The 26,589-nt window shown below is 39.3% G+C and overlaps 1 protein-coding gene across 1 annotated transcript in view; it reads right to left on the bottom strand.

Moving 5' to 3' along the window:
• Positions 1-6,800: 6,800 nt before the first annotated feature.
• ATRNL1 (attractin like 1) overlaps positions 6,801-26,589 on the bottom strand; it is a 764,129-nt gene continuing 744,340 nt past the window's right edge. Inside the window, exon 29 of the mRNA XM_019459544.2 lies at positions 6,801-11,188. Coding sequence (XP_019315089.2) covers positions 11,064-11,188 — 125 coding nt within the window. The 3' untranslated portion in view covers positions 6,801-11,063. The remainder of the gene's footprint in view (positions 11,189-26,589) is intronic.

Here is a 26,589-nt window from a genome sequence, read left to right as displayed (position 1 = left end):
TGAGTTAGTCCCCCGGCAGGTTTGGGGGAGCAGCACACTGTGCTAGATTCTTTCCCAAATCTGCCACTTGAGCTTAGGTTGATGCTGTAAGCCTCAGTTTTCTCATCTGTAAAACAGGGATTCCAATATTCCTTTCTTACTGATTGTAGGAGAATTAACTAACATGCATCGTGCCTGGCACATGGTAGGTGCTATTAACTATTTGAACTTTCAGAAGATGTATTTCAAAACAGGATCATCTTCAAGCATTAAATTCCATGACCAGTAATTAATATAAGGGCAAATGTAAATACAATTAAATAACCATTTATACTTAAACATCAGAAGCTAGTTCCCTACCCCCAAACTGCCTTATGATATGGGGGTCAGAAAAAACCCACAGTATTGACAGAGTCAATGAAAATCGCAATTGAACTTATCACACTATGTCTGGTAATTATACGGCTGAGAGACACATGAGCTAATTCATTTGCCCACCAACACAATTATGGCCCATGTCAGAAACTGCTAAGCAAATGAGGTCAGCCTATGCAGTGGGTGTCCCAGACCGAGGCTTCAGGAATGGGCTTCCCTCCAAAGTCTCTATAGACAATTTTAGTAACACTATGAAAAATAGTTCTAAAGGAAAAGAATTGGGTCTCTAAGTAGAGTTCCCCCAAACTTGTCTGTTGAGTTAATTGGAGCCCTTATTAAAAACACAGATGCCAGACACAACCCCAGATCACGCTTCTTATCGGCAGGGGTGGAAAACATGGCATCTTGGTCTTTTCACAAGCCGGGTTGGCTTCTGGCAGTGCCCATTAGCACAGGTATACTAGATCGTTATTTCCATTCAAAAGTTTGTTTTCAAATGTTTGTAACTCCAGCAAAGCCCTCCAGGGGATTTCCATGAATTAAAATGAATGTCCGAATGTCATCCCCTTGACCAAGTCCAGCACTCAGTCCCTGCCCAACTGGTCTGGAAATTCACCCAGAGGCCACTTCACACACACGAGGCCTGCCTGCTTCCTGGCAGACAACTTGTGAAAAAATACAGGAGGAGTGCATCATTGCTCAGGGCTGCATTCAAACCATAGCCATCTCATTCTGTTTTGTTTGTTTATAACCAGAGTTCTCAAAATGGGGTCACCAGCCTCCGCCTCAGCATCACCCAAGAACTTCTTAGAAATGAAAATTCTTGAGCCCTGTTCCAGACCTATTGTATCAGAAGTTCTAGGAATGGGCCCCAGCAATCCATTTTAACAAGCCCTCCAGGTGATTCTGATTTATCCTAAAGTTTGAGAACCACTAGTTTCCAAAAAAAAAAAAAAAGTTCATTTTCCCACTTATTTCAATACAGTGAACCAATAAGTATTTAACTAGAGAGGCCTCTCAAGCATTTCTTGCGATTTTTTCTATATTCAGTTAGAGGAAGGAGAAAAACCAAACCAACCTCATTTCCACATGATTGACATTCCTGCAAAGTAGCCTTGATTTAAAGACATCAGAATCAGATGATCGGAAACTGATCATTGGGGAAAAAAGTCAGGATTCTGACTTCACCCCTTTGAACATTTACTTTCATAAGAGACGGTCACCTGCTGAAGTCATCTTTTCCACAAACTGAGGTCTAATCATTACTGTAATGCCTTTTCAAGGTGCAACGGCTGCATAGATTATAAGTGTTTCATGTACATGATGCAATTTGATTCAGTAGCTCAGATTATGAATGGCCACTCAGGATAGCTGTCCAAGAGGTGAGAGGAAAGTCTTAAGCCTGATACTCATTCAGAACATATCTTCCATTGCTCTTTTGGTATAGATCTGTAAATATACTCTTACATATACGTAGTCTACATTTACAAGTATATATAATAAATAAGAGTGTAAGATATATGTATAAATACATTCTATATTGAAAGAGAAATGAAAGTTGTATATAAGTAGGCTTTAAACGGGAGACATCCATTACACATGCCCACACAAATACATATATATTTATAAGGAAAATAGTGATCTGTAATACAACAAACTCTATTTAATAAGTCTCTCGCATTGGTTTATAAAATGTAAAAGAACATAGTTAAATGAACAGGAATTGAAAACGCATGATGGATATGTCCCTCATAGCATTTAAATCTCTTCCACTTGATTAAAAATTCCTAGTTCCTCTTCACTGAATTGTTTAGAGTTTTTGAGCAGCCTCTGCCCTGATTAAAACAAATTAGCATCAAAGATCCCCTGTTGAATGAGAAATCATTAATTGAGAAACATGCAATGCTCCTTAATTACCTTTAGAACAGCAAGAGAACAAATAATCTCAGGTTCCAGAGGGGCCTGCCCGCTCTGCGCTGCGGACTCATTTCGTGTAGCTGCTGGAATAAAACTCAAGTTGCAAACACTATTGGGGAATATCAATGCAAGCTTCAGTAAACACACTGTAGATTGTTTATCTAAAATAAAAATATATAGATAACCACTAACAGGAAGAGAGGAACATGTTTTCGTTTCTCATTTGGTCGAGAGTTTAAAAGTGTTCTTACATATGCCAATATTGATTGAGAAACGATGTGAGCTGTTCTTTCCGATATAAATTTTAATGCTTTGTGTAAAATATTTTATTTACGTAATCACCTGATAAAATTTCAGATACTTCCTCTCTACAGATGAGTAGCTTTATCATTTAACACTGGAGCCGAAAGCACCAAAGTATTAAACTTCACAAAATCCAGCTACAAATGGAAATTCAAACCACGATATGGCAGCTTGTTCATTCATTCCTTTGTACACAGATACAACAATGACAATAGTTTCTTCAGGTCCGTGAAATATGATGTATACCTCCACTTTCGAAATCTAGAAACCATTGAATAATAACCCATGGAAATAGCAGTAGGAAATCAAGTGTTATCGTAATGTAGAGAATATTACCAAAGGCGTATACACAGGGCCATGTACACAGTCTTCTGATATGACAGTGGTTTGTATGGGACTGGATCTAGGCTCTGAAAACTTTCTCACAAGTGCCCTGGAAGGAAGGAAGCAGTGTCCTCCTCTTCCTACATTGGGTAAATAAAGCATGTTGAGGCTTGGTCATTCAGCTAAGGAGAGGATCTTGCTTTTATTCTAGTTTTCCCAGGTCTCCACTTTAACCACTAGATCATATGTCCTCAACAGTCTTTGGAAAAAAAAATGACAAAATGGATTCAGTTACTTCCATTTCCTTGGATATTTTTGGTTCATTTATAGTTTATACAGACTGGCTCATGTAACATAAAACACAAAACACCCCAACTGTGCTGCCATTTGAGATTGATATTAATGTGGGTAAGACCCAATTTGGGAAATTTGCACTTAATTTTTAGTGACGTGAAGTGACTTGTTTTATGACTGAAATAAAACTTTATACCAACAGTCATAATAGGTCTCAAACTTAGTAGAAGTTATTAATCATTATTCTTTGTCCTATACTCTACATCAAGATCATAAACTTGACACTGCCATAATTTTTGCAAATATTATAAATAATCCCTTAGAGATTAAATTATAAGGGCGATTATCCAGACTACATTAAGAATATGTATACAAAGTAATTTGCATAAGAAGAGGAAGAAAAGAAGAAAGAAGAAGAAGAAGAAGAAGACGATGGCGGAGGAGGAAGGGGAGGAGGAGGAGGAGAGGGAGGAGGAGGAGGAGAAGAGGAAGAAGAAGAAGACTATCATTAACTGTATTAATGCAGTATGGAAGGATATAAACATGGTTGTAATGTTTTGATAAAGTAGGAAAATTGTCATTGTTTTTCCCCAAGGGGTTTTGATGAAGGAATATTCTTTCTTTGGACATTGAACTTTAGGACAAATAGTTCATAATACACTAATGTGCAAAATGTAACCAGTTTATATATATTGCCAAAATAAGAATGACTAATAGAAAGTCTACCACACAGGATCCTCGATATGGTTTAGAAAAGGAAAGCCTTGTCACTGAACATTGCACGTTATATGTAAAAACAAACAACACATCCCTATATGCCTTTACGAATATCTAGTTTGTAGAGCTCATCGTAGGCATTGCCTTCAGAGAAACAACATGATGCCACTGGGTAGCTTTCCTTTACAGAAAGGGAAACAAAGCCAACACTGAATTTTTGCACAAGGTCAAATTGGAGCTGACACTTCAGAAATCAGCAAGGAGTGGACATCTCATACTCAGAATTTGTTCCCTCTTCCGAAGAGTTCATCTGCACATAAATGTTGGGGAGATCGTAATCTTTCATTCCCACAAGGCAACAAGCCTCAGATGGACCCAGGGTTCTGACAGGAGGAGGGAATAGTCTTGATACGTAGAATATCCTGTTTGCCATCATCTATTTGTGTTGCAAGGCAGTCCATTTTGGGTTGAAATCACATTGTTTTAAGCTGAGCTGGTCTTTTTATTGGTATCCTTCCAGGCGGCCTTCCTTTTAAGTGCCATCGTATTTCAAACAAGTTGATCTGAAGGAAAAGACAACGGCTGTCAGCGTGTATCGTCACAAGGGAACAAAGATGCACAAGCTCTATTTTAGGTTATGTATTTATGTTTAAAGCATGGATACAGGTATGAGATGTTCGTTTACTTCTGGGGAAAAAGAGCTGACCAGTCAGTGAAGGGTGAGGAAAAATGTGTCACGCTGGGACAGAAAATCTAACACAATCTGTTAGTATTTGCTGTAGAATTACCATTTAAAGGTGAGGAGGGTAATATGTGAAATACATAGGAGACATTGTAAAAAAAAGAAAAAAACAAACATCCTGATGCACAAATCTGAATCACCAGGTAACACATACCATACCATCGGATTCTATTGCAATTTGGTTATTTGGGAACTTTGGCACATGTATGTAATTTAGTGTTACCAAAAAGACTTCAAAGGAAAATCATTGCTTGTGACTTTCCTGAATTTAACCTGAACCTTTTCATAGTAAAAGTTGAACACATTTAATTCTGATCTACTTCCATTTCAACATAAACCTATCACAATATCTAGCTGAGGCAGGTGAACAGTTTTATCCCAGTTTACTTATAAATGGTTTAGACAACTGGCCCAAGGCGTTAAAAAAAAAAGAGTAGTGATTTGAGTTTACATTAAAACTCGAATGTGTCCCCGCATGGGACTAAGATAACTCGTAACTGGGAAGCACAAAATTTAAGATATCTCTCAGCGACAGGGGCTATAGATGCACAAAGAACTGTTACAAGAATTTGCTCACTAATGCTATTTTCTAGGCGGATTTTCAGGAGCAGGATCTCCTATCTGACCATACACAGAGCCGGTTTAAAGAAGCTTATGCTTAAACAGCTATCTTGCCTGAGTGAAAATTTCACTTCTGCCAAAAATAAGACTGGTGAAACCTTTTGATGGTTAGTAGAAGACAGAGTCTCTGCAGTGATCTTTGAGAGGTTTGCATTCTTGTTCAGTTAGGACTGCTCTACAATGAATCCTAAAGGAGGCAGAATTATTTCCTCGAGGAAGGATGGGAACCCCGGGAAGCACAGAGGTCTGAAGGCGACCGGAGTTAGGGGTGGGGAGGAGGGTGGGGGCACGATGCAGTTTACAAAAGCTTATCCAAAATTATAACGTGGCCTCATATCTGGAAAGCAAAATAGTAATACTTGCTGTTTTCACTTGTAGGGCTGGACAAAGTCAAGTGCAACAAAAACTTGGCTGCCCTGGTTATGACAGACACCATAATGCTAAACGAACAGAGAAGTCCATTGGATGTGGAGAGGGAGAAAGGGCTTGGGTTATTGCTGAAAGGGTGCCCGCCCCTCACTTCAACCACTCACAAGTGACTTCTTACAGGAAACTTCTTCAGGGCAGAGAAAGATCAGTTTTGAGCTGAAATCTTCACGTCTCCTGATAGCCACTGACTTACCATCAAAAAAAAAAAAAAAAAAAAAAAAAAAGCTGAAGAAGACCATGCTCAAGGCTCAGCTGTTCAGAGAAGCTGCTACTTTTTGTTGTAAAAGAAAGAAGCTCCAGGGTCCCCTCTGTTATACCCACTTTGGGCATATCTTCATCCGGGCCTATATCAAAGCTTCTCTCTTTTTTTCTAAAGCTTCTGGGAGATGCCAGCCAGGTTGGGCATGTTTCTCAGTCCTCTTCCTTGACCTGACTCCTGGGAGGTGTGATGGAGGGCTGCCTGTGAGGAGACTACCATTCCATCCTCTAGGGCACAAGAGGGGCCCGAGACCCTGAGCCCAAGAGGGGTCACAGACCCTGGGTCCAACTGTGGCTGCTGCAGAGAGAGATCCTTGTTGGCAGCCTCTTCTCAGTAACTCCGGACTGAGGTCCAGCAGGGCAGTGGCCCTAATGTAAAGTGAGGACCCAGATGGCAACATGGGGATGAAACCCAAAGCCTGCGAAAGAGCAAGCAGATTTCTTAGAACACTGCTGAGCTAGGCCACAGCTGTACCAGTTTCAGAACCAGGATGGTTACTGTAAGTAAGAACGATTTTTGTAAACACAGAACACATGGCCGGGGCGGAGACCCACAGTCATAGCTGGAACTCTGGCCGCTCGCTCTCAACCTCTTGTGGGTTTTGCTCCCATTCTCAGCAACATTCAAAGTGTTCCGCATGCCATTCAAAGACGACGTGTAGAAAAGGTCAATGAAAATCAGGAGAAGGGGGGAAAGAGAGAAAAATGTATTTGGAATGGGGAATTCAATAACACAAATTTTATAACCAAGTCTTAGATGACAGAGGGGCATTTTCAGGTGTTGAAAGCTTTTTCCTGTTGTGATTTTGGAAGGGTAAAAATAAAAATAACAAAACCGTAGTTAGCAGTGGGGGCTGGAAGATCCAGTGTTTTTATTTCAGTAATTAAACTCTTGATTAATAATAGCACACTGCAGCATAAAATGTTGACTTTTTAAAGCAGGTTTGAACTTTTACACAATCTGTTTTAACATTGGCATGCACATGTGTATACATATATACTGATATGGTTATAAGTCTTAATTTTAAAAATTTGACAAAACTACACTGTTAAATGTACACTATACTGAAAACACTGCTGTCACACCAACCAGATGGCTTGTATTCCCTGGAAAATTATTGAAAGCATTTTGAACTAGAGTGATAACTTCGTTATTTAAAGAAATTCTTCTAACTGTAGATAAAGGCAACTCTTTGGCCCAGTGCAGTGTTTTCCTAATTCGCCTAATGGTAAGAATCACTGAGGTGCTTATTAAGCATATGAATCTCCAGGGTCTAGTCCAGTCCTTCTGAGTCTTAATCTCTTGAGGCAAAAGTAGGAATCTGTACGAACCCGGGTAGTTCTTATGATCAAGTGAGTTCCAAAGTCACTCTAGTAACATGACAAATGGGCTTCGGAAGTGGATTTTTCCTTAAGTGTATGCGGGAGAATTAGTTCGTCTGATCCGTTTTCATTTTTCCAAACCTTTTATATAAAACACTCTTCAAATCATAGTTTTATGCTTAGTGATAAAAAGAGGTACGATGTATGCCAACCAAAGGTAAGGATTGGTTTCTTCTTGCCTAATTTGAATGTGAAAGTGACAATGATTGTTCCTGTCTAAATGCTCTATTAAAGCTATATATATTTTGGAAGAGCCAAAGCCTCTAATGACTCAAATATCAAAGTAGTTTTTTTTGGAAATCTCTATATCCTCGAAATACAGGAACTTGCTCGAGATTTTTATGCAACTCTCACCTGCAAAACCCTACTTGACTTTCAGTTATGGTAAAAAGATGGATGAAAAATTAATAGATGGATTCATAAAACGGTTGAAAACCAGTGGCCTGGTGGCCCCGTGATGGTCCATCCCAGCTACTCAGCGTGGAGGGCCTGCTGTGGGAGTTTGATGCCTATTACCTTCTGGGCTCACAGTGGGTCGGCAAGGTGGGCACCACCTTCCCTCACAGATGGAATGTCTGAGGCTTCTGAAGAGCAAAACTTGCCCAGCATGACACAGCTCAAAGCTGATGCCAGCATCTGTTCTTGGGCCCGTCCGCCAGTCTATACTCTAAATGACTGCAACAGGACTCCAGCTGTACAGTCACGTCTATATGACAGAACTTCCCTCCCCGCACCCCCCCCCCATGAGATATTGGGAAGTACAGCAAGTATTGATTCCACACTGAAATATGTCCTATTTGAAGTCTTCCTACTGAACATAACACAATAGTATGTGGCATACTCTTTCCTTCTCCGTCTATTACTAAAACAAATTTCCATTTAAAAGCAATTAGGAAACCCCAATCCTCTTAAAATTTATTACATCAATCTGTAAGCACATGCATCCCTTTAAACAAGAATTCTCTGGTTGTCCAAATATCGTCCCCAGGTAAATTTTAAAAATGCTGTTCTATTTAACAAAACCTTTTTCCTCCTTGGAAGAAGAAGAAATCCTAAAATCTAAAGGACCCTTCAAAGTTATTCTAAATGGAAAGGTACCAAATTCCATTAAGATAAAGTTTTGAAGAGAATCAGTTATTTAAGTATAAACTTCTAGAAGAGTATCTGCATCTCCTTGTGAATTGATTTTAAAAAGTTAAAAAAAAAAAAGGGAGCATCTAAATTTAAAGTGTTTGGGATGTGGGGACAAAAAAATTGTGACACAAATACAAAGTGATAATCCCTAAGGTCTTTTCAATCCACTTTACCTGAGGGTGAAGAATTTTGCTGCCAGTAAAAAGCTTTGATACGTCGAGAAGATATTGTAAAAGTAGTCACGGAGGTAGCAATATTTGGCACAGAAAGATATAACTTCACATTGCATTATGTCCCGTAACTCTCTAAAATTCAAATTTTCAAGTTTTAGGAACCCAGTGGGATTGGAGGTGCATACAGCTTGGCAATTCTTTCTTTGTAACGCTGTTTGCTTGGCCTCTCTAAATGGACAGCTGAAATAGATTTTATATATGTTTTTGTGTTTTGTTACATAAGCTTTCTCTCATACAACTCTTAGAGAATTAAACAAATCGGGCATTTTATTTTTAAATGATTATATTTTTGTAGTCACCAGTTTTGTCAATTTATTTTTCCAGGAGAAAAAGCAACATTTAAAGGGTCCAAAAAGAAGCTAATAAAATTACTTGATCGTTTTTCTAGGAGACGTTTACAAACTTCCCCTTGCCTTTTTTTTTTTTTTTTTGAGAGATAAAATATCACAGGGAGGCAAAAACAACCAGCTTCACTGCCACCCCCTCTCCCAAAAAAACCCACAGGCTATAGATAAAATTACTCTAAGAATTAGTCTTATTTTTAACGCATAGAAAATAGCAAAATTATCATGCCAACATAAAGAATATATACTATAATTCATAAATGTCTAATTATCAAAACAGTGATAGGCATGGTTAGATGCAACCTAGCAATCTTATATACGATGCAACTACCTATTGTATGGTCATTCCTGTTATATATTACATTCGATCCTCATCAAATTAAGCTGACTATGTATAATGGGATTATGAAATAAACATTGAATATCACAATAGGGTCATATTCTGCTACTGTACAACCACAGCATGCAAGTAACTATGCATTAGCTGTAAACAGTAAAGTGTCATTACCTTCCAGAAATCCAAAGAACATGAAAAGTACATATATAGTACTAAACATCAATTATGTGTAAATGGCTTTCATATTGAACAAAACTATGTTGTATAAAGCAGCTTTGGGTCTCTCTGTCACTGCTTTCTACACATATCTTGTAGTCACCCTGACTACAGTTAAGAAACTGTTAATTCCAAACAAGGTCTGGTTAATGCTACTGAGTTCTGGTGAACTAGAGTCAAAATTAGGACACAAATAAATCTATGTTCCAGTGTGAAGGCTGTTCTATACCATTTTTGCTTTCTGCCATAACTCACATGTTTGAATCATGAAGAATATGCTAAATGTGGGCATTGATGAACTTATTTTTTAAACTAGAAACTTGCTCTCATGACACCAATGTGTTTATGTTAGAAACAAGAATACTGTAGATGCTTGCCAACAAATGCTTGTCCCTACTTGTAGTCTAAGTGAATAGTTGGCAAGAAGGACCCTGGATCATGTGAAAACTTTGGAGGGGTCACCTCTAAAATACTTCCATAATATTTGTAAAAGGTAGACAAAATCGAGCAGCTAGGAGAGGAAGGCCAACCAAAGCTGATCCATTCTTACAAAAATGCAGATGAATCATTTAGGTCTGATCCAATGACTCCTAAGCAATTAAAAAAAAATTACCATACTAGAGCTGAAGCTTGCACACTGTAAAATAACTATTTCAGCTCTCTTCAGGTTTGGTATTACAGGGTTTTTGGCAGGAGGGAAAAAATTGATTGCTGGACAGGCTTTTCCATGCTCTATCAGCTCTGATAATGAGTGAGGCAGTTGGCGTGGATGACAGGAATGTCCTTTTCACTTGGAATTCTAATAAAACCTCCTGTGAAGTTGCACTTACCATCCATCCAAATGGTCTCATTTTGGTCTGTGTTCCCGTTAGGTGGGAAACTGTCCCATTCTCAAACTGAGTGCGGACATGATACGGTCATGTGGAATATTTAAATACATTACCTACATCCCGCTAAATCAAAATCTTGCTTTTACATTTACAGTGAGATAAAACAGCATTTAAAGCCATTGCGATTTGTTCATTTCCTGTTCATATAGAAGTGATTTAAGTTTGCTTATGAGGCAAAAATTGTACAATTCTCATCACTCAGGCATTATAAAATGTCTTTCTTTAAAGTCCTAGGATATAAACAGTTTGGTTTATAGGAATCACATATTTTCCATCTGCATTAAGAAACAATATACATCTTTTTCTGGAGTATTTAAATGTTATCTACGATAAGCCTAGGAGAGTCGTAAAAACTGACTTTGTCGCCCCTCAGTACTGTTACTTTCATAAAAGTCACGGACATTCTCTGGCCGCTTGAGTCATCGCCCATTTGGAGGGAAGTGTACTTGAGCTCTGGAACCGTACACAGGTTTGCCTCCATAAAAACTGAGGCCATAGACCAGCCTGAACGGAAGTCATTTACAAAATCAAACATGTCGGAATATCCAGGAGTAGTTTTTCTGTTTCTCAGACACAAGTTCCTTGACGTGTTGAGAGGTGGTGTTTTCGATTTCGGACTCCTGAAGTCTTGTCTTTACTGTCGGAAGGCTTCTGTTGTGAAATATCTATTAGGGCACTGGCAATTGCGAGGCCTGGAAGAAAAGGTGAAAATCAGTCAACTACGTGGCTAGACCTTTCCGGGATAGTGACAGTGGTGTCTTAGCACCCTATTTTCATTGTTTTATATTTAGTCATCAAATATTTAGCTGTTTATTGGAAGTTATTACGTACCGTGCCCTTCACTTAAAATGTTCTTCAACTTAGACACATGAACTTCACACATGAAGAAGAACAAGGATCTAACAAAGTTAACTGACTTTGACTTTGGATAATTAAATTCAGTATGTGACAAAGATATCACAAGCAGCCATGGATGTAACTCCACACCTTAGTTCCCGTGTCTGAACACAAGTTTGTACTAGATGTACAAAGAATTTTCAGTGTTACTGTTGTTTTTGTGTGTGTAGAATAAAAACCATTGTGCTAAGATTTTTTTTTTTAATTTTGAGCAGTTTTAGGTTTAAAGAAAAATTGAGCCAGTATTGATACATGACTATCAACGAGTCTATAGTTTACATTAGGATTCGCTTTTTGTATTGTACATTCTATGGGGTTTGACAAATGCATAATGTCATGTATTCACCATTTCAGTATCATACAGAATAATTTCACTACCCTAAAAATCCCCTGTGCTTTACCAGTTTATCTCTCTCTTTCCCCTGAGCCTCTGGTAATCACTAACCTTTTTTAAATGTCTCTATTGTTTTGCCTTTTCTGGGGTATCATATAGTTTCAATCATATCTTTTCTGGTTCAATGGCTCATTTTTTTTTTATCACTGAATAATATTCATTCACCCATACATTGTATGGATGTACCACGGTTTGTTTACCCAAGATGAAGGACATCTTGACTGCTTCCAATTTTTGGCAAATATAAATAAAGCAGCCATGAATACCTATGTGCAATTTTTTATGTAGACGTAAGTTAACAATTCATAAATACCTAGGAGCATGATCATTGGATCACATGGTAAGCCTGGCTTGTAGCTTTGAAAGAAACTTCCTGTTTTCCAAAGTGGCTCTGCCATTTTGTATTCCCACCACCAATGAATGAGAGTTCTTATTGTACTACATCTCTGTCAGCATTTGGTATTGTTGGTGTTTGGGATTTTGGCCATTCTAATAGGTGTAACTGTATCTCATGTTTGTTTTAATTTTCAATTCTGTAAAAACATATGCTGTTAAGCATTTTTTTCATATGCTTATTTGTCAGATGCATATTTTTTTGGTGAGGTATCTGTTCAGATCTTTTGCCCAGTTTTAATTGAGCTTTTTGTTTTCCTATTGTTGAGTTTTAAGATTTCATTTATATTTTAGATAGCAGCAATTCATCATATATGTGTTTTGCAAATATTTTCTCCAGATCTGTGGCCTGTCGTTCATTCTCTTTTTTTTTTTTTCAAGTGCTTTTAAGAAGAAAGCACCCAGGCAGAGTTATGTTATGCACAAGCAGACATGGAAGAGACAACTTGATATTTTGTACACATAAGAAAAGGATCTTGAGTATGATCAGCAGACTATTAACACAGAAGTAAGTCTCTAGCTATCACAGGTAATTGAAAGAATTCTGTTTTGTGACATCATTTAGTCTACTGATTGAGGAGAACATTTGGTAATATGTTGATGGATAGTAAATGCCTTCTAAACTTGTAAGAGCAATGGCTCCACCAGATACCCTGGTTTATCATAGCTACGCATGAATCATTTTCATTTCTGTTGAGTCCCATATCATTCTTGAGTAAAACAAAATGTGCCAAGTCACCATACTAAACCAAGAGAACAGGCTGCTTGCTTTAAAGAGGTCACTAAAGGACTTTTGGTTCATTTTCCTGTCTCCAGGGTCTTGAAGATCTGACACTGAGTAGAGCTGAACCAAACCCTGAGCCCTCACAGGCATCTCCTCTATGTGATGCTCTTAGAGAAAGGCCTCACTTTGGATCTTAAGCTATGTAAGATGTCACTGAATTATTTTACTCCTTGTGGGTCAATCTATTCTAGGTAAGCCTCAACTCTGACCTGGCAAGGATAGAACTCCAGAGGCTTATGAACGGAAAGAAATGCCAAGGGAAACAGACACTGTAAGGGGAGGGTCCACTAGCCTAGGGCAGTAATGTAGAAGTCAAAGGAAGACAGGGTTCAAGGAGTCTGCAGAGGGACCAAATGGGCCAGCAGTGAGGCTGGATGTGGAGACCATTCGAGTTCCTCAAGGAAGATGTTGACGATCTTTGAGTCATGTCCATACCTAACTGAGGAAGGGAGTCCACAAATTAAGCGGGGAATGGGGTGAGAGGAAATGTGGCAGTGCATGGAAGAGTCCCATGCTCAAGCCATTTGGCAATAAGGGAACTGGTGCACAGGGGAAGCAACAGGTCAGATGAAATCTGTGTGACTACATAGAATTATCTGAGTACATATATATTTTTAAATGTTTATTTATTTTGAGAGAGAGAGAGAGAGAGAGAGAGAGAGCATGCATGCAAGTGGGGGAGGAGAAGAGAGAGAGAGAGAGAGAGAGGGAGGGAGGGAGAGAGAATCCCAAGCAGGCTCCACACTGTCAGCATGGAGCCTGATGTGGGGCTCGATCTTATGAACTGTGAGATCATGACCTGAGCCAAAATCAAGAGTCGGATGCTCAACTGACCGAGTCACCCAGGCGCCCCTGCATATATTTTTTAAAGGGGAAAAAGAGTTTTAGGTACTTTCGAAAACAGAAGAGAAGGTATTTGTAGAGAGGGAGAAATTAATGGTGCTGGGGAGGGAAGGGACTAAAAAGTTACAGTGATCACGGGCTAGGCTGACAATCTCAGATATTTACTTTTTCAGGGTTGCTGTTAAAGAACCTGCTCTTTCAGGATAATAAACAATTACTCAAATTTCTTAGAGGTAATGCAAGTTCAAAGGTTCAAAGTTTAAATAAAAATCGCTTTCTTGACCTGGGAAGAGCACAGATGGACTTCTGAAGTGGCCAACAAAGACGTTTTAACCACTTATTTTGCTGTAGGAAGTAGTTATTTTGTTATTTCTTCAGGAGAGGAAGCTGAAGCACATGTTTTCTTTTAAAAAAAGAAATCAGGGAGCAGGGTTGTGCTAACTGAAAGTTCGGTTCAGGCAGACCTGAAGTTTCTGCAGATCTCTTGGCACACTTCGGTCATAATTCACAACCTTCTGTTATTTCATTCCTGGCACCGTCTTATCCAGAGACAGCCAAATATGACAATGAATGTATGTCTCCTTTAATGTAGACAGAGACCACTTAGGCTAATTTCAATGATCACAGCATCTCAATACGAAATCGTGTTATTCATTAAACCACTGCGTGACCCAGTCCAAAAGAGCCCTGAAAAACAATACTTTTCCATTTACACGTGGCTGCAAATGTTGCTTCCTTACAGAAGATACATTCCAGGAGAGAAGTAAACAGCGTGAGTTGCCAAAACAGGAAATTCTATGCTAATCCGAAACTGTCACTGTACCTTTGTATTTCAGGGTATTTGCAGTCCAAAGCCTAATTAAAGTAGTGTCTCTCATAAATATCCTGGGTTTGCTAATGATTTGTAAGCTTGGAAACACATTCAGCTGGAAATAATAAATCATAAGCCATGTTTCAGTCCTTAAGTTACAAATAAAATTGCAAATCATGCTTATTTTTAATTTGACAAATTTTTGTTCTTTCCTATGAAAATGGAACAATCAACTGCATTTACAGATCCTGCATAGATGGCAATGTGTATGCAAGAAACCTTGGACTCCTGGAGGCAGTGACGTTTGAGCGTCCACCACATGTGCTCACAGAGGACACTCTGAGGGCCACCGCCCAGCTCTCATCCTCCTGATGGGCCAAACGATGTTTTCGTTCAGATGTAAGCTTGAGTCCTTTACAGAACTACACAGCTTGTGGCACACCATGAGTTATTCCTTTTTATAATACTGTAATTTAATTCTGAACAGCATAATAATCATAATAACTGCATGCATATATGTTTAAGTGTCGAATTATTGGGGATAGGTGTTTATTACTGATTTTGCATTTCTGCATATTTTAATATATGGAGAACTCTAAAATAACAACAACCACCCAGAAATTGCTACATCCTCATTCAACCTACAGGAGGCCCTGGACACAAGAGTAAACAAGAGAAACAAGGTTCCAGTGTTCCTGAGGTTTCTAGTGTGTGGAAGATGCTTTAAAAGAAGATAAAGTTCTATCATTGCCCTTCAATATACTTTATTGTAGGGAATTTTTTTTAATGTTTATTTTTGAGAGAGAGAGGGAGTCACAGAATCTGAAGCAGGCTCCAGGTTCTGAGCTATCAGCACAGAGTCTGATGCAGGGCTCGAACCCACGGACCGCGAGATCATGACCTGAGAAGTCCGACACTTAACCGGCTGAGCCACCCAGGCGCACCTGTAGGGCATCTTAATTGATTAAAAAAAAAAAGTCAGTAGCTCTTTAAAAAAAAAACAACAAAAACAATATGACTCCTCCCCGCATGTAACATGTACGTGCTGGTGAGAGACTGAACATATAAATAGGCAATGGCCAGACCGTAAGATAAAAACAGAACTCTGGCCCTCAAACTGCAGCAACCTGCTCATCAAAGCACACCCTCATCTGCAACAACTGGGCTAGGAAGCCAGCCCGCCATGTGATGGCAAGTCAGACCCCTATGTCTAGTAACAATCTAGGAAGTCAAACAATTACCCCTCTAACAACGGGCCCCACCTACCCGACTTGATTAATAACTCACAACTTCCCTAATTTTTGTCCCTGCTTCCAAATAAGGATCAATCAGAAAAAGGCAACTATGCACCTCTAACCAATCACATAGCACATCCGTTTCCAGGTAACCTGCCTCCGGCTTTCCGGTGCCCATTGCTTCCCATCAGGGCGCACTTGAAGCCTTCTCTTTTTTCCACCATAAAAGGTTCCCATTTGCCTATTTTTAAGGGTCTGCCAAAATGCAAGCGAGCAATGGTGGATGACTGACTCCCTTCCTGTAGCGAGTTCTGAGTAAATAGCCTCACTTGCTATTTGGTTGGTCTTGGCTTGTTTTCACGCTGGTGATGAAGAGACAAAAAGGTAGCTTGAGATCTTTCCTGGATTTTTTTAACAAGCATCAATAAAACAACAACAACTTAAAAATAAGTTATCCATGTTGCCCTTCGAGGCAAACACTTTCTCCCGTTTAGATTCCCCTGGGAATTTCCCCCCCCCCCCCCCCCCCCCCCAGGGAGAGGTTTTCTGGTGATGCCCTCTCGCTCCCGGTGCCATAGGAGGAAGCCCATCCTGCAGTGGGATGCGATGCAGTGGCACAGGCTGCCTGCGGTTTGCGTTCCATTAAAATCAGGTCACTCCAGAAGATCATTTTTCAAAACGTCACACAAATCATCTGATGAAATCCACTTACTGTGTTCTCTAGACCTAGCACAGTTCCTTGTTACCAAAGCAATACAATTAACTGGGGGAACAATTCATTATTTTAGACTGGTGGTCTAAAGGAATTTCATTTACCATGTCAAGATGATGCACAGACACTGCAGGCTAGCAGAATTTACATCAAAATATGCCCATAGACTCAATAAAAATGCTGGCGTTTAAATATTTATTATAAACTTTACCTTTTTGCACTTTGAGTTCTTAAACACCAGACACTATGACATTTAGATTATTTAAATATGAATGATAAACCTCATAAGAAAGAAGGTACCATCTTCTGTTTCCCGTCCCGTTTGCTATGGCCTTGTGGTTTTTCAAACTAGCTCCTGCTAACGTGGAACGTCACCCGTGGCTGCTCTGGATGACAGGGCAGGGCAAGCAATGAAGGAGGCAGACTCCTTTGGGGCCATGTAGATTTCCCTCAGAACAGGGGCACAAGTTAGTAGTTACTGGTTTGGATGCCAAGAGCTACCACAGATATTTGGTAAATAAGCAGAAGATATACCCAAATCAGACCTTTCCTCGGACTCTCAGAGAAAAACAATAACAAAGACTCTTTTTTCTATAATTAAGAATTATGTCTCTCAATAAACACGTGCAGACATGCCCTACACAGAAAGCAATACAAATGACTAACAGCTAAATATTTAAATGGAAAATATATCTTTTCAAGCCACTAAATTTGCAATGAAAACCACCAAGGAGAAACATCAGGCAGGAATCGAGTTGTCTTTAGTAAAACTCTAGTTTTTCCTGATGGAAGGGAAATGGTATTAGTAGACTCCAGCAGTAACAATCTAATCATAAAATTACTGATGTGTGTTTTTTTACAATTATGCAGAACAATTAATAAGGACAGTAATAAACTACTGCACATCAAGTGAAATTGCCTTGGAAAGAACATTCTCACTTTACACACAAACATAGCACTTCCATTTTACGTTTGAACAAAGCCTCAGAAAAGTCATTCATTTTGAAATGTTCTCCTCCCAAGTCTGTGTAAAAGCAGGCACCACTATATATTTTAATTTTCCAGGAAAACAGCTTCATTAGGCGTGAAAGGTTAATTGCAGGTTTAAGTGGAGCTCAGGGAATGGTGCAAGGTCTGCAGTGAATTGCACAGTCTGCTTCGGGATGACCTAAATGAGTGCTGTAAACTGTTTGCCCTGCTGAAATGTTTTACTACCTCATTTACTATCTGTCTTCTTTTACGGCTTGTATTTGTAGTTCTTCTAAACCTTTAATGGCTACAGTTTTATTTCACTGTAATCAGATTTAAATGGAAATACCATGCTGGGATGTTTAAATGTTTTCCCTCTGATTGTATACAGCTACATGCTACTGATCAGAGTCTTGGCTATCCTTCACGTGATTAAGAAAGTGACTTTGGGAAACTTTGATGTTGCATTGACTCTAGCTATTGCGCAGACTTAATTTAACATTCGGCGTGGCCACCCTTGCCAAGATGCAAGTAGGGCTGGATGCATAATTAGAAAATATGCATTTCCACTTTAATTGATCTGTTGGAAGGCCAGTGCAACTGAAGTCATTATTAGGCAAAACTCCAAAGGTTACACTGTTGAACCAAAACTGAAACACTTCCAGTACTGAAAACATTGGAATGACAAATGGAATGACAAATGGACTAGTCATATTTGTCAGAAGAGTTTAAAGAAATGTTTCCCTTCACCTACTAAAAACCAATGGCAACTAGGGATGTCAATACTTAAAGACAAATTGTTAACTACATTCTGGTTATACGATTTTGTTTGGCCTTTAGCACATCATAATGTTGTAAACTTTCATTTAAAGACACTTGGTACAAGTTTTACGAAATGTAATCCTACTGCTAACACCACAGATGCCACCTTCTAGAACATTGCCAAGCATTCCCTAAATTGTTTATGGACTGTTTCCTGATTGGTAAGAGTATGCTGAGTAAATCATGGACGTTATTGTCTCAAGTCATTGTGTAATGCAAATCCTCATGCTTCTCAACAAGTAAAGCTTCTTTTAGATCTTATCAGTTCAAATTTTAATTACCTAGTAAAAATCTTATTCATTCATTTAAAATATTTTGTGATTTGTTTTTTAGAGGCACAAACATTATAAGCATCAGCCTTGCAGCTACCCTTCCACGTTGTTAAGTAATTTTAAGTACTTTCCAACTGAGAATTCCCTCATCCCAAGCCAACTGGGGAAATATTTTCTAGCAATTTCTTCCTTCAATTAAAAAAAATCTGATATATGATAATTCTTAATTTTAAGCCCCAATCATCTTCAAATTAATTAAAGTGCTTACTGATCACTGGAAAAATCAAACTATGGCAGTTTTGTAATAATGGCAATATTTTATTTTCCACTAGGGAGAGACATTGAATTTTAGCGTTTCTAGTAGTAAAATGTCATTGTTTGCTTTAAATTAAATGAGATTATATGTGAAAATACTTTATAAAGTGTTATAAAAAGATAGTTAATAATTTCAATAGTAAATCAGCTACTACTACTACTAGCAAGAAATCACAATCAAATTGCAAATGTCCAAAAACTCCAAAGTATCAAGAAAGTGTTTGAAGAGCAAATCACTTCATTCAACTATAATTTCTTGAGTGCCTACTATATGCCAGGCAATGCTCTGAGTCTCTAAGAATTTAGCAATTGATGAGACAGAAAATACATAGAAGATTCTACATTCCATGGAGCTTCCATTATAGGGGATCAAACTCATGTATTTTTTTTTGACTGAGCTATTGCAAAGATTAAATGTGAAGGGCTTAGGAAAGTGCCTGGCACATAAGATCTCAAAAATGTCAATCATCATCATCATCATCATCATCATCAAGTGAGAAGTTTGAAGTCAACTAGGAAGCAGTTGACAAAACACAGGGAACCCAAGACTTTGTTGGGGTGTCTGGGTGGCTCAGCCGGTTGGGCATTTGACTTGATTTGGACTCAGGTCATGATTTCATGGTTTGGGATGCTCTTTCTCCTTCTTTCTCTGCCCCTCCCTCATTCATGTTTGCTCTCTCTCAAAATAAATAAATAAATAAATATATAAAAAAAGGCTTTGCCTCTATCCATTAATAGCATTCATTCATTCATTCATTCAACAACTAGTATGTTTACTGTGTGGAATGCCAAATAAAGAACAAAATTTGATGGAAAGGTGGACTCAAAGACTCACAGATAGCATCAGTATAGAACAACATTGCCAGTGAGGTGGTACTATGTTTAGTCCTCAAACCAGAATTATTCTGATACCTTGGAAAATAAAATTGAGAATTTGCTCATAGATGTAGAGATGACTTATATGTGTGGCCCATTCATCAGAGAATAGGATAACAATTGAAAATGATAATGGCAAAATAGAGGAATGACAACACTGAATAGTGAAAGCATTGTTTACATTAATATTGCTTGCATTATTGGACATACTGCTAACAATGAACTTCTCCCTACTTTTTAGAGTTAATAAATGCTTTTAAATTGAGTATCTAGGTTGTTTCTCAAGACTATTCTGCTGAAGTGTGTCCAGAAGCTCTTTGTTTAAAAAAACGTTTATTTATTTTGAGAGAGAGAGAGAGAGAGCAAGTACATGAACCGAGGAGGGGCAGAGGGAAAGAGAAAAAGAGAGAATCCCAAGCAGGTTCTGCACTGTCAGTGTAGAGCCAGATGCACAGCTTGATCTCACATGACATCATGCCCTGGGGCCAAAATCAAGAGTTGGATGCTTAGCCAACTGAGCCACCCAGATGTCCCAGAAACTTCTTTTTATCTATGCTTCCCCAATGGCCCAAATGAGGCATAGAGCGATGAAGTGACTAGTTCAGGCTCACACAGTTAGTGGTAGTAGTGGGACCTGAGACCAAGCCTCCCAATTCTTTGACTTGAATTCTACTCAGTTTATACCATTAGAAGGAAATTTCTACTTTAGTATAAATGAGTAATGGTTTTGAACCAAATGGGGGGAAAAAAAAACAATTCAAAAATTGCTAGGGGTGTGAAATCAGTTAAGATCAAAGGCTTTAATTAATGCTGATGGTAATAAAAATAATAATAAAAAAAACCCTATTCTGTTAACATTGACTGAATGCTTACTCTATGCCAGGCATTGCCCTCAGCACATGATGTGCATTGTTTTACCCATTTATGTAGATAGGAGTGGACGACAACACAGGTTAAATCAATAAACATGTGTTGAGGGTATATTACAGCTAGTGTGGTTGAGGGTGGTTGTCAAAGAGTCATTATCAAACAGCATCAAGCTCGGCAACCATGCAAGAGCTCCCACATTTGCTAATAATCACACCGAGACAAATTCTATGAAGTAGGCTCAAGGCACGAGGGGAAAAAAGTCAAGAGGAGACTTCCTGGGGGCAGGGTGGGGGGTGGAGATCAAAGATTCCCAGGGGAGGTGGTTTCTGAGCTGAGGTTTGAAAGACAAGAAAGAACTACTCACAAGAAGAGCACAGGCATGAGCAGTGTGGTGTATTCTGGCTGGAGGGAACTAGAACTTCACCAGCATGGAGAGCAAGGGCATTTGCAACTTCAGGACATTTGCTACGAGTGTACCCCAGGTTCAAAAGGGAGACTAGTGAAAAAGAAGGGAGTGGGAAGCATAAGGGGGTCCGTGAGACAGCCCTAGGTACCAAACTTGGAAACAGATGTTTAATCTGCAAGACATAAAAAGCCTTGAAATGACTTTAAGGCGTGGAGAGGCATAGCCAGATCGTTACTTCAAAGAGACACCCCTCGCGGTAGCACAGACGGATGGGAGGTGGGGACAAGGCTATGATTATTGAAACCAGACAGGAAAATGGCAGTAGAGAGAGAGATAAAGAATGAACAGGACAGATGTTTTAGGAGAGACTAATATGGGAGATGAAAATAGGGAGGAATCTAGAACAACTCCCAGCTTTCTGGCTTGAGGGAGAGCGTGGCCAGTGCATACTTGAGTGGCCAAGTGCACACCAATTCTACTCACTGGTATATGAAGGAGGAACGGTATATCCAAGGAAGGTGGTGGCTAATTTGTTCAGTTCTAGACATACCGAGATTGGATGACCCGTGGGACACCATAGTGGAGATATCTAGCTAGAAATGCAGGTGGGAAGCTCAGGAATAAAGTGTAGCCCTGAGATACCCAGGGTTTTTACACGGATGGCATCTTAAGACTTTGTTAGTATAGGTAACAGCTGTTACAATCAAGCCTCAAATATCAGTGGGTTAACACGATAGTTCATTTCTCACTATGTAAAATCCAATCCTGAGGTGTCAGGACACATGTGAGGGAAGGAGGAGGTAGTGAATGCAGCAACTGCTCTTTGTAGTTACTCAGGGACCAAGGCTGATGGGGATTCTGCCATCTTCAGTCAGGGGTTTCCATGGTTGCCTTGAGCATTGACATCTAGGTGGCAGGTGGGAGACAAGAGGGTAGGAAAGCTCATGACACTCTGCCTCAATGCCATTTGCAAGTACTATTCCCCAGGGAGGGAGGTGCAGATCCCTCCCACCGGGGTGGATAAGTCTGCCCTTGGTAGAAAGAACGGGATAAGAAGGAGGGGGGACCGAGAGGAGAGCACTGGCAATGGAGGAGAGGAGCCCATGAGAAGACAGTATATCCGGAGAGGTAAGAGGAAGGCAGGACAGAGACTGTCCACAGACTCCGTAAGAAAACTAGTCAGAGACTAGTTATAACCTGTGGATGCTGTTTCTGTTTGCAACAAATAGCCAAAAACTTCCATGACAACGATAAGCCAGCTGAGTTTGTGGCTTCCAAGCCTTTCTTGATCTGAAATTCAGAATGTCCCTTGGGAGGTTTCTCTTGGAAGGAAGTTGGAGTAGGTGGTTCCTAAGGTCACTCAGGCTCTACAAATTTATGACTGCAGCTGCCTTTCTTCAGCGGGCCAACAGCAAGGACCCAGACACCACTGCGAGCCCCCTCTGTCGTACATGTTCTTGAGTGGCAGCAGAGTAGGATACCACGAGCATCACTGTGAAGTCAGGGGACTGGATGGGTCCAAGGACTTCCTTGCCGGAAACGTGCATCTGTTCTGGCTGGTTAAGGACCTTTGAAGGAGTGGGCACACTTCTACCAGAGTGAGAACCTCACCAGTACTGGCAGGTATGGTTTGTACTGACCATTGGGTGTGGCTTCTATGATGCCAATAACACTAATCAAGGAACTGGCTCTAAGCTTCATATCAGGGAGGTCAGGAGAATGGGCAGTGTCCAAGACCAGGTGGGATTAACCTGCCCAGAAATCTCTGGGCAACCGAACAGATTTCATTTTAAATTTGGTTTTTTAACCCTTTATGTTATAATACAATTTTGTATTTTAACCCTGCCTACCTCCAAGACTGGGAGCACCTTAAATATAAGAGCTATGTTTTTACGCATCTTTATATCCCAATGCGTCGTCTAAAATCGGTAATCAATAAATAAGACTTGAATGAGGATTAAAGGATGTCTCGCGGTGCTGTGTGCTGCTAAGGAAGTGAATTCTGATCAGAAGTCTCGGTGTTGTTTTACCTTAAAGGCAGTCAGAAGTATAGGCTGGCCTCTTTAGGTTTCTCCAATCCTTACGCTTAGTTGCAAAGAAGACAGTGAGTGGAGCATGGGTAAAATGCAGGGCAGGGAGGGACCACTGCGGCACCAGTGTAACTATAAATAATCTCTTGTCCGAGAAGGTGACCCAGCGGAGAGTGTCCCGCATGGTGCCACCTTGCTCCCCTTAAGGCCTGACGTGCTTATGCCCAAACAGTGAGAGCCACACTAGTGAGCATCTTGCTCAGTACCTTGGTCAACACTGTCTATACACGGGCTTTAATATCTGTGGCTGTGGGTACAGTAGTGATGAAAAATTGAAACAGCTACCACACTTGCTTGGCAGCAAAGCATCAGCAATTCCCTTCTCCCTGAATGTCTTTGGAGACACTGAGTATTTTTAAATCAACTCTGGAAGTCCTATCCAAAGCTTCTTTCAGGTCTTGAATGAACCACTTCCCAAAAGGAAAAATCAGTTTACCTTTCATGTTCTGATCTCTCTCTCTCTGGAGATCCGTGCAAAGTCAGAGTCAACACAAAAACACAAATCTTTTTTTTTTTTTTTTTTTTTTTTTTTTTTAGCTCAGATACCTATTTATAAGAAACTAGATTATAATTGTCAGTCAAGGTTAAACAGTGTTGGGTGGTGTTTTGAATCACGCTGCTTTCCGTAGCATTTATATAAGAATACATGAGAGTACAGTAGATAGACTCAAATTTAAAATATCACATAACACATATATACCACAATGAGTATTAAAAGACAAGCTATCAACTAAAAACATATGAAGTTTAGTATTGTCCAAGGTGACGTTTCTACTCCTCTAAGTTCACAGCATCAATTTAATGCCTTCTATACAAAACTCTCAGATCATTGCAAAAATGGGAGGGAAAAAACTAGATACAATTATGCAAATCTCCACTTTTAGCCATTTTGATAAAACGGAAGAGAAAAAATGCTATATAGAATCATGATTTTTCCATTAATATTATTATAAATTGCTCAGACCTTACCAAAAGTTATTACAGATAACTTAATGGCCAAAGGCATTTTAACAAAAACAGATGTGTCGCAGCCAAATTGATCCTTGATAAATCTCTTTTGCTGAAGGAAAAGGCAATGTAGTTGGACAGTGTACTTCCCAAAACAGACTCCAAACCACTCCTCTGGTGTTTGCCAAGTGATCCAAGACCCCAGATAGTGCACATTCTCTCCAGCAATTCAAAACAGGGACTTTGGGGAAGTAGTTTGTTTAAATGACCTCCTTTAATCTATCAGAAGTTAGTATAAAAGAAATCTTCATTCTCTGAAGCAATTTTGAGAATCTGACTGAGCATGTCCCATAAATGCTGACCCTTCTGAGTGAAAAAAGTGTCATTTTGTCCCACTTTGCCTTTGGAAACAATCAAAGTGTCCTCTGAGCTACTGTAAATTGAGAAGTGTCACAAAGAGTCAGCACTAGTGGGAACCTTTCAAACTCTACAGGCAGGTAAATCATAGAGGGAGCTGACTTGAGAATGATCTGGAACTTTCTGATGATGTATCCAGGGGGATAAACATTTCCCTGCATTCATTCCGAGGTATCTGCAGACACGGAGAGAATTCCCATATATTGTTCCACAATCCCTGACTACAGTTTCCTAAATGACTCGCCAAGTGTATTTGTAGAAGGGCTAACCACAGGTTCTTCACAGGGTGGCAGTGAAATGGGTTAAGAGATGGATGGAGACAGAAATTCTTACTCATACATGTCATTGAAGAAGGGCCACTAGCAACAGAATCGGAATGTCATTTGTGAGAAGAGATGGAAGGCTTTGCCTTCTTTATTAGGCATATTCACTTTGGATTATATCTCCCTACTTTCAGTAAGTGCCTTAGCTGGCAGGAAGATGAAGAAACTTGCTTTCAGGTCAATAAAGGAAATCTCTTATGATCAATGGTTGATTAGAGCAGGATCTTCTGAGCAGCAGACTCTGGGCTGCATTCTGTAAAGGATTTTCAAATTAGTCTCACTCTGAGGTCTGGGCAAGGGGCCAGTTCACCATCCAGCTGCCGCTGACTTTCAGCCCAGTGGTTGATGAGTTCCCATAATTAGAGGGAAAAAAAGATTTTTAATAAAGAAAAGAAACTTACATTTTAGGGGAATTAAATCTAAGAAAGTATTAAAGTATAGCAGAAGTATGGTACTACGAGGTTTTAAAAAGTATATCTATTTCAAGACACATAGATGAATGGAACAGGATAGAGAGCCCAGAAATAAACCCATGCATATATGGCCAATTAATCTATGACAAAGGAGGCAAGAATATACAATGGGAAAAGACAGTCTCTTTAATTAATGGTGCTGGGAAAACTGGATAGCTACATGCAAAAAATGAAAGTGGACCACTTTCTTACATCATACAAAAAAATAAACTAAAAATGGAGTAGACATCTAAATGTTGAGACTTGAAACCATAAAAATCCTAAAAGAAAATAGGGGCAGTAATCTCTTGGTCATTGGCCTTAGTAACATATTTATGGCTATGTTTCCTCAGGTAAGGGGAACAAAAGAAAAAAAAAATATTGGGACTACACCAAAATGAAAAGGTTTTGCCCAGCAAAGGAAACCATCAACAAAACATAAAGGTAACCTACTGAATGAGAGATGTTTGCAAATGTTATATCTGATATGGGGTAATACCCAAAATACATAAAGAACTCACACAATTCAACACCGACCAAACAAACAAAAACCAACCAAACAAACAAAATCAAATGAAACAAAACAAAACAAAACAACAAAAACAAATAATCTGAATAAAAATGGGCAAAGGACACAAACAGGCATTTTTCCAAAGAAGATGGCCAACAGACACATGAAAAGACACTCAATATCACTCATCATCAGGGAAATGCAAATCAAAACCACAATGAGATATCACCTCACACCAATCAGAGCGCTAATATCAAAAGGACAAGAAACAACAAATGTTGGTGAGGATGTGGAGAAAAGGGGATCCTTGTGCACTATTGGAAGGAATGTAAGTTGGTGCAGCTAGTATGGAAAACAGTATGGAGGTTCCTCAAAAAATTAAAAATAGAAATATCATATGCTCCAGCAATCACAATTCTGGGATTATTTACCCAAGGGAAAATAAAACACTAATCTAAAAATATATATGCACCCCTATGTTTATTGCAGTGTTATTTACAATACTCAAGATATGGAAACAATGTAAGTATTCATTGATAAATAAATGGATAAAGATGATATGAATATATATACTGGACTATTGGAATATAGTGGAAAATTAGTGAGCCGTAGAAAAAGAATGAGATCTTGCCACTTGTGACAACATGGATGGACCTGGACAGTGGTAATACATTAAGTGAAATAAGTCAGACAGAGAAAGAAAAATACCTCATGGTTTCACTTCATGTGGAATCTAAAAAAACAAAACAAACA

Source organism: Panthera pardus, unplaced genomic scaffold, assembly GCF_024362965.1.
Source record: "Panthera pardus isolate Hobbes unplaced genomic scaffold, ASM2436296v1 HiC_scaffold_22, whole genome shotgun sequence".
Lineage (NCBI taxonomy): Eukaryota > Metazoa > Chordata > Mammalia > Carnivora > Felidae > Panthera > Panthera pardus.
The sequence above is the reverse complement of the archived record's forward strand: the minus strand, read 5'-3'. Positions and strand labels throughout refer to the sequence as shown.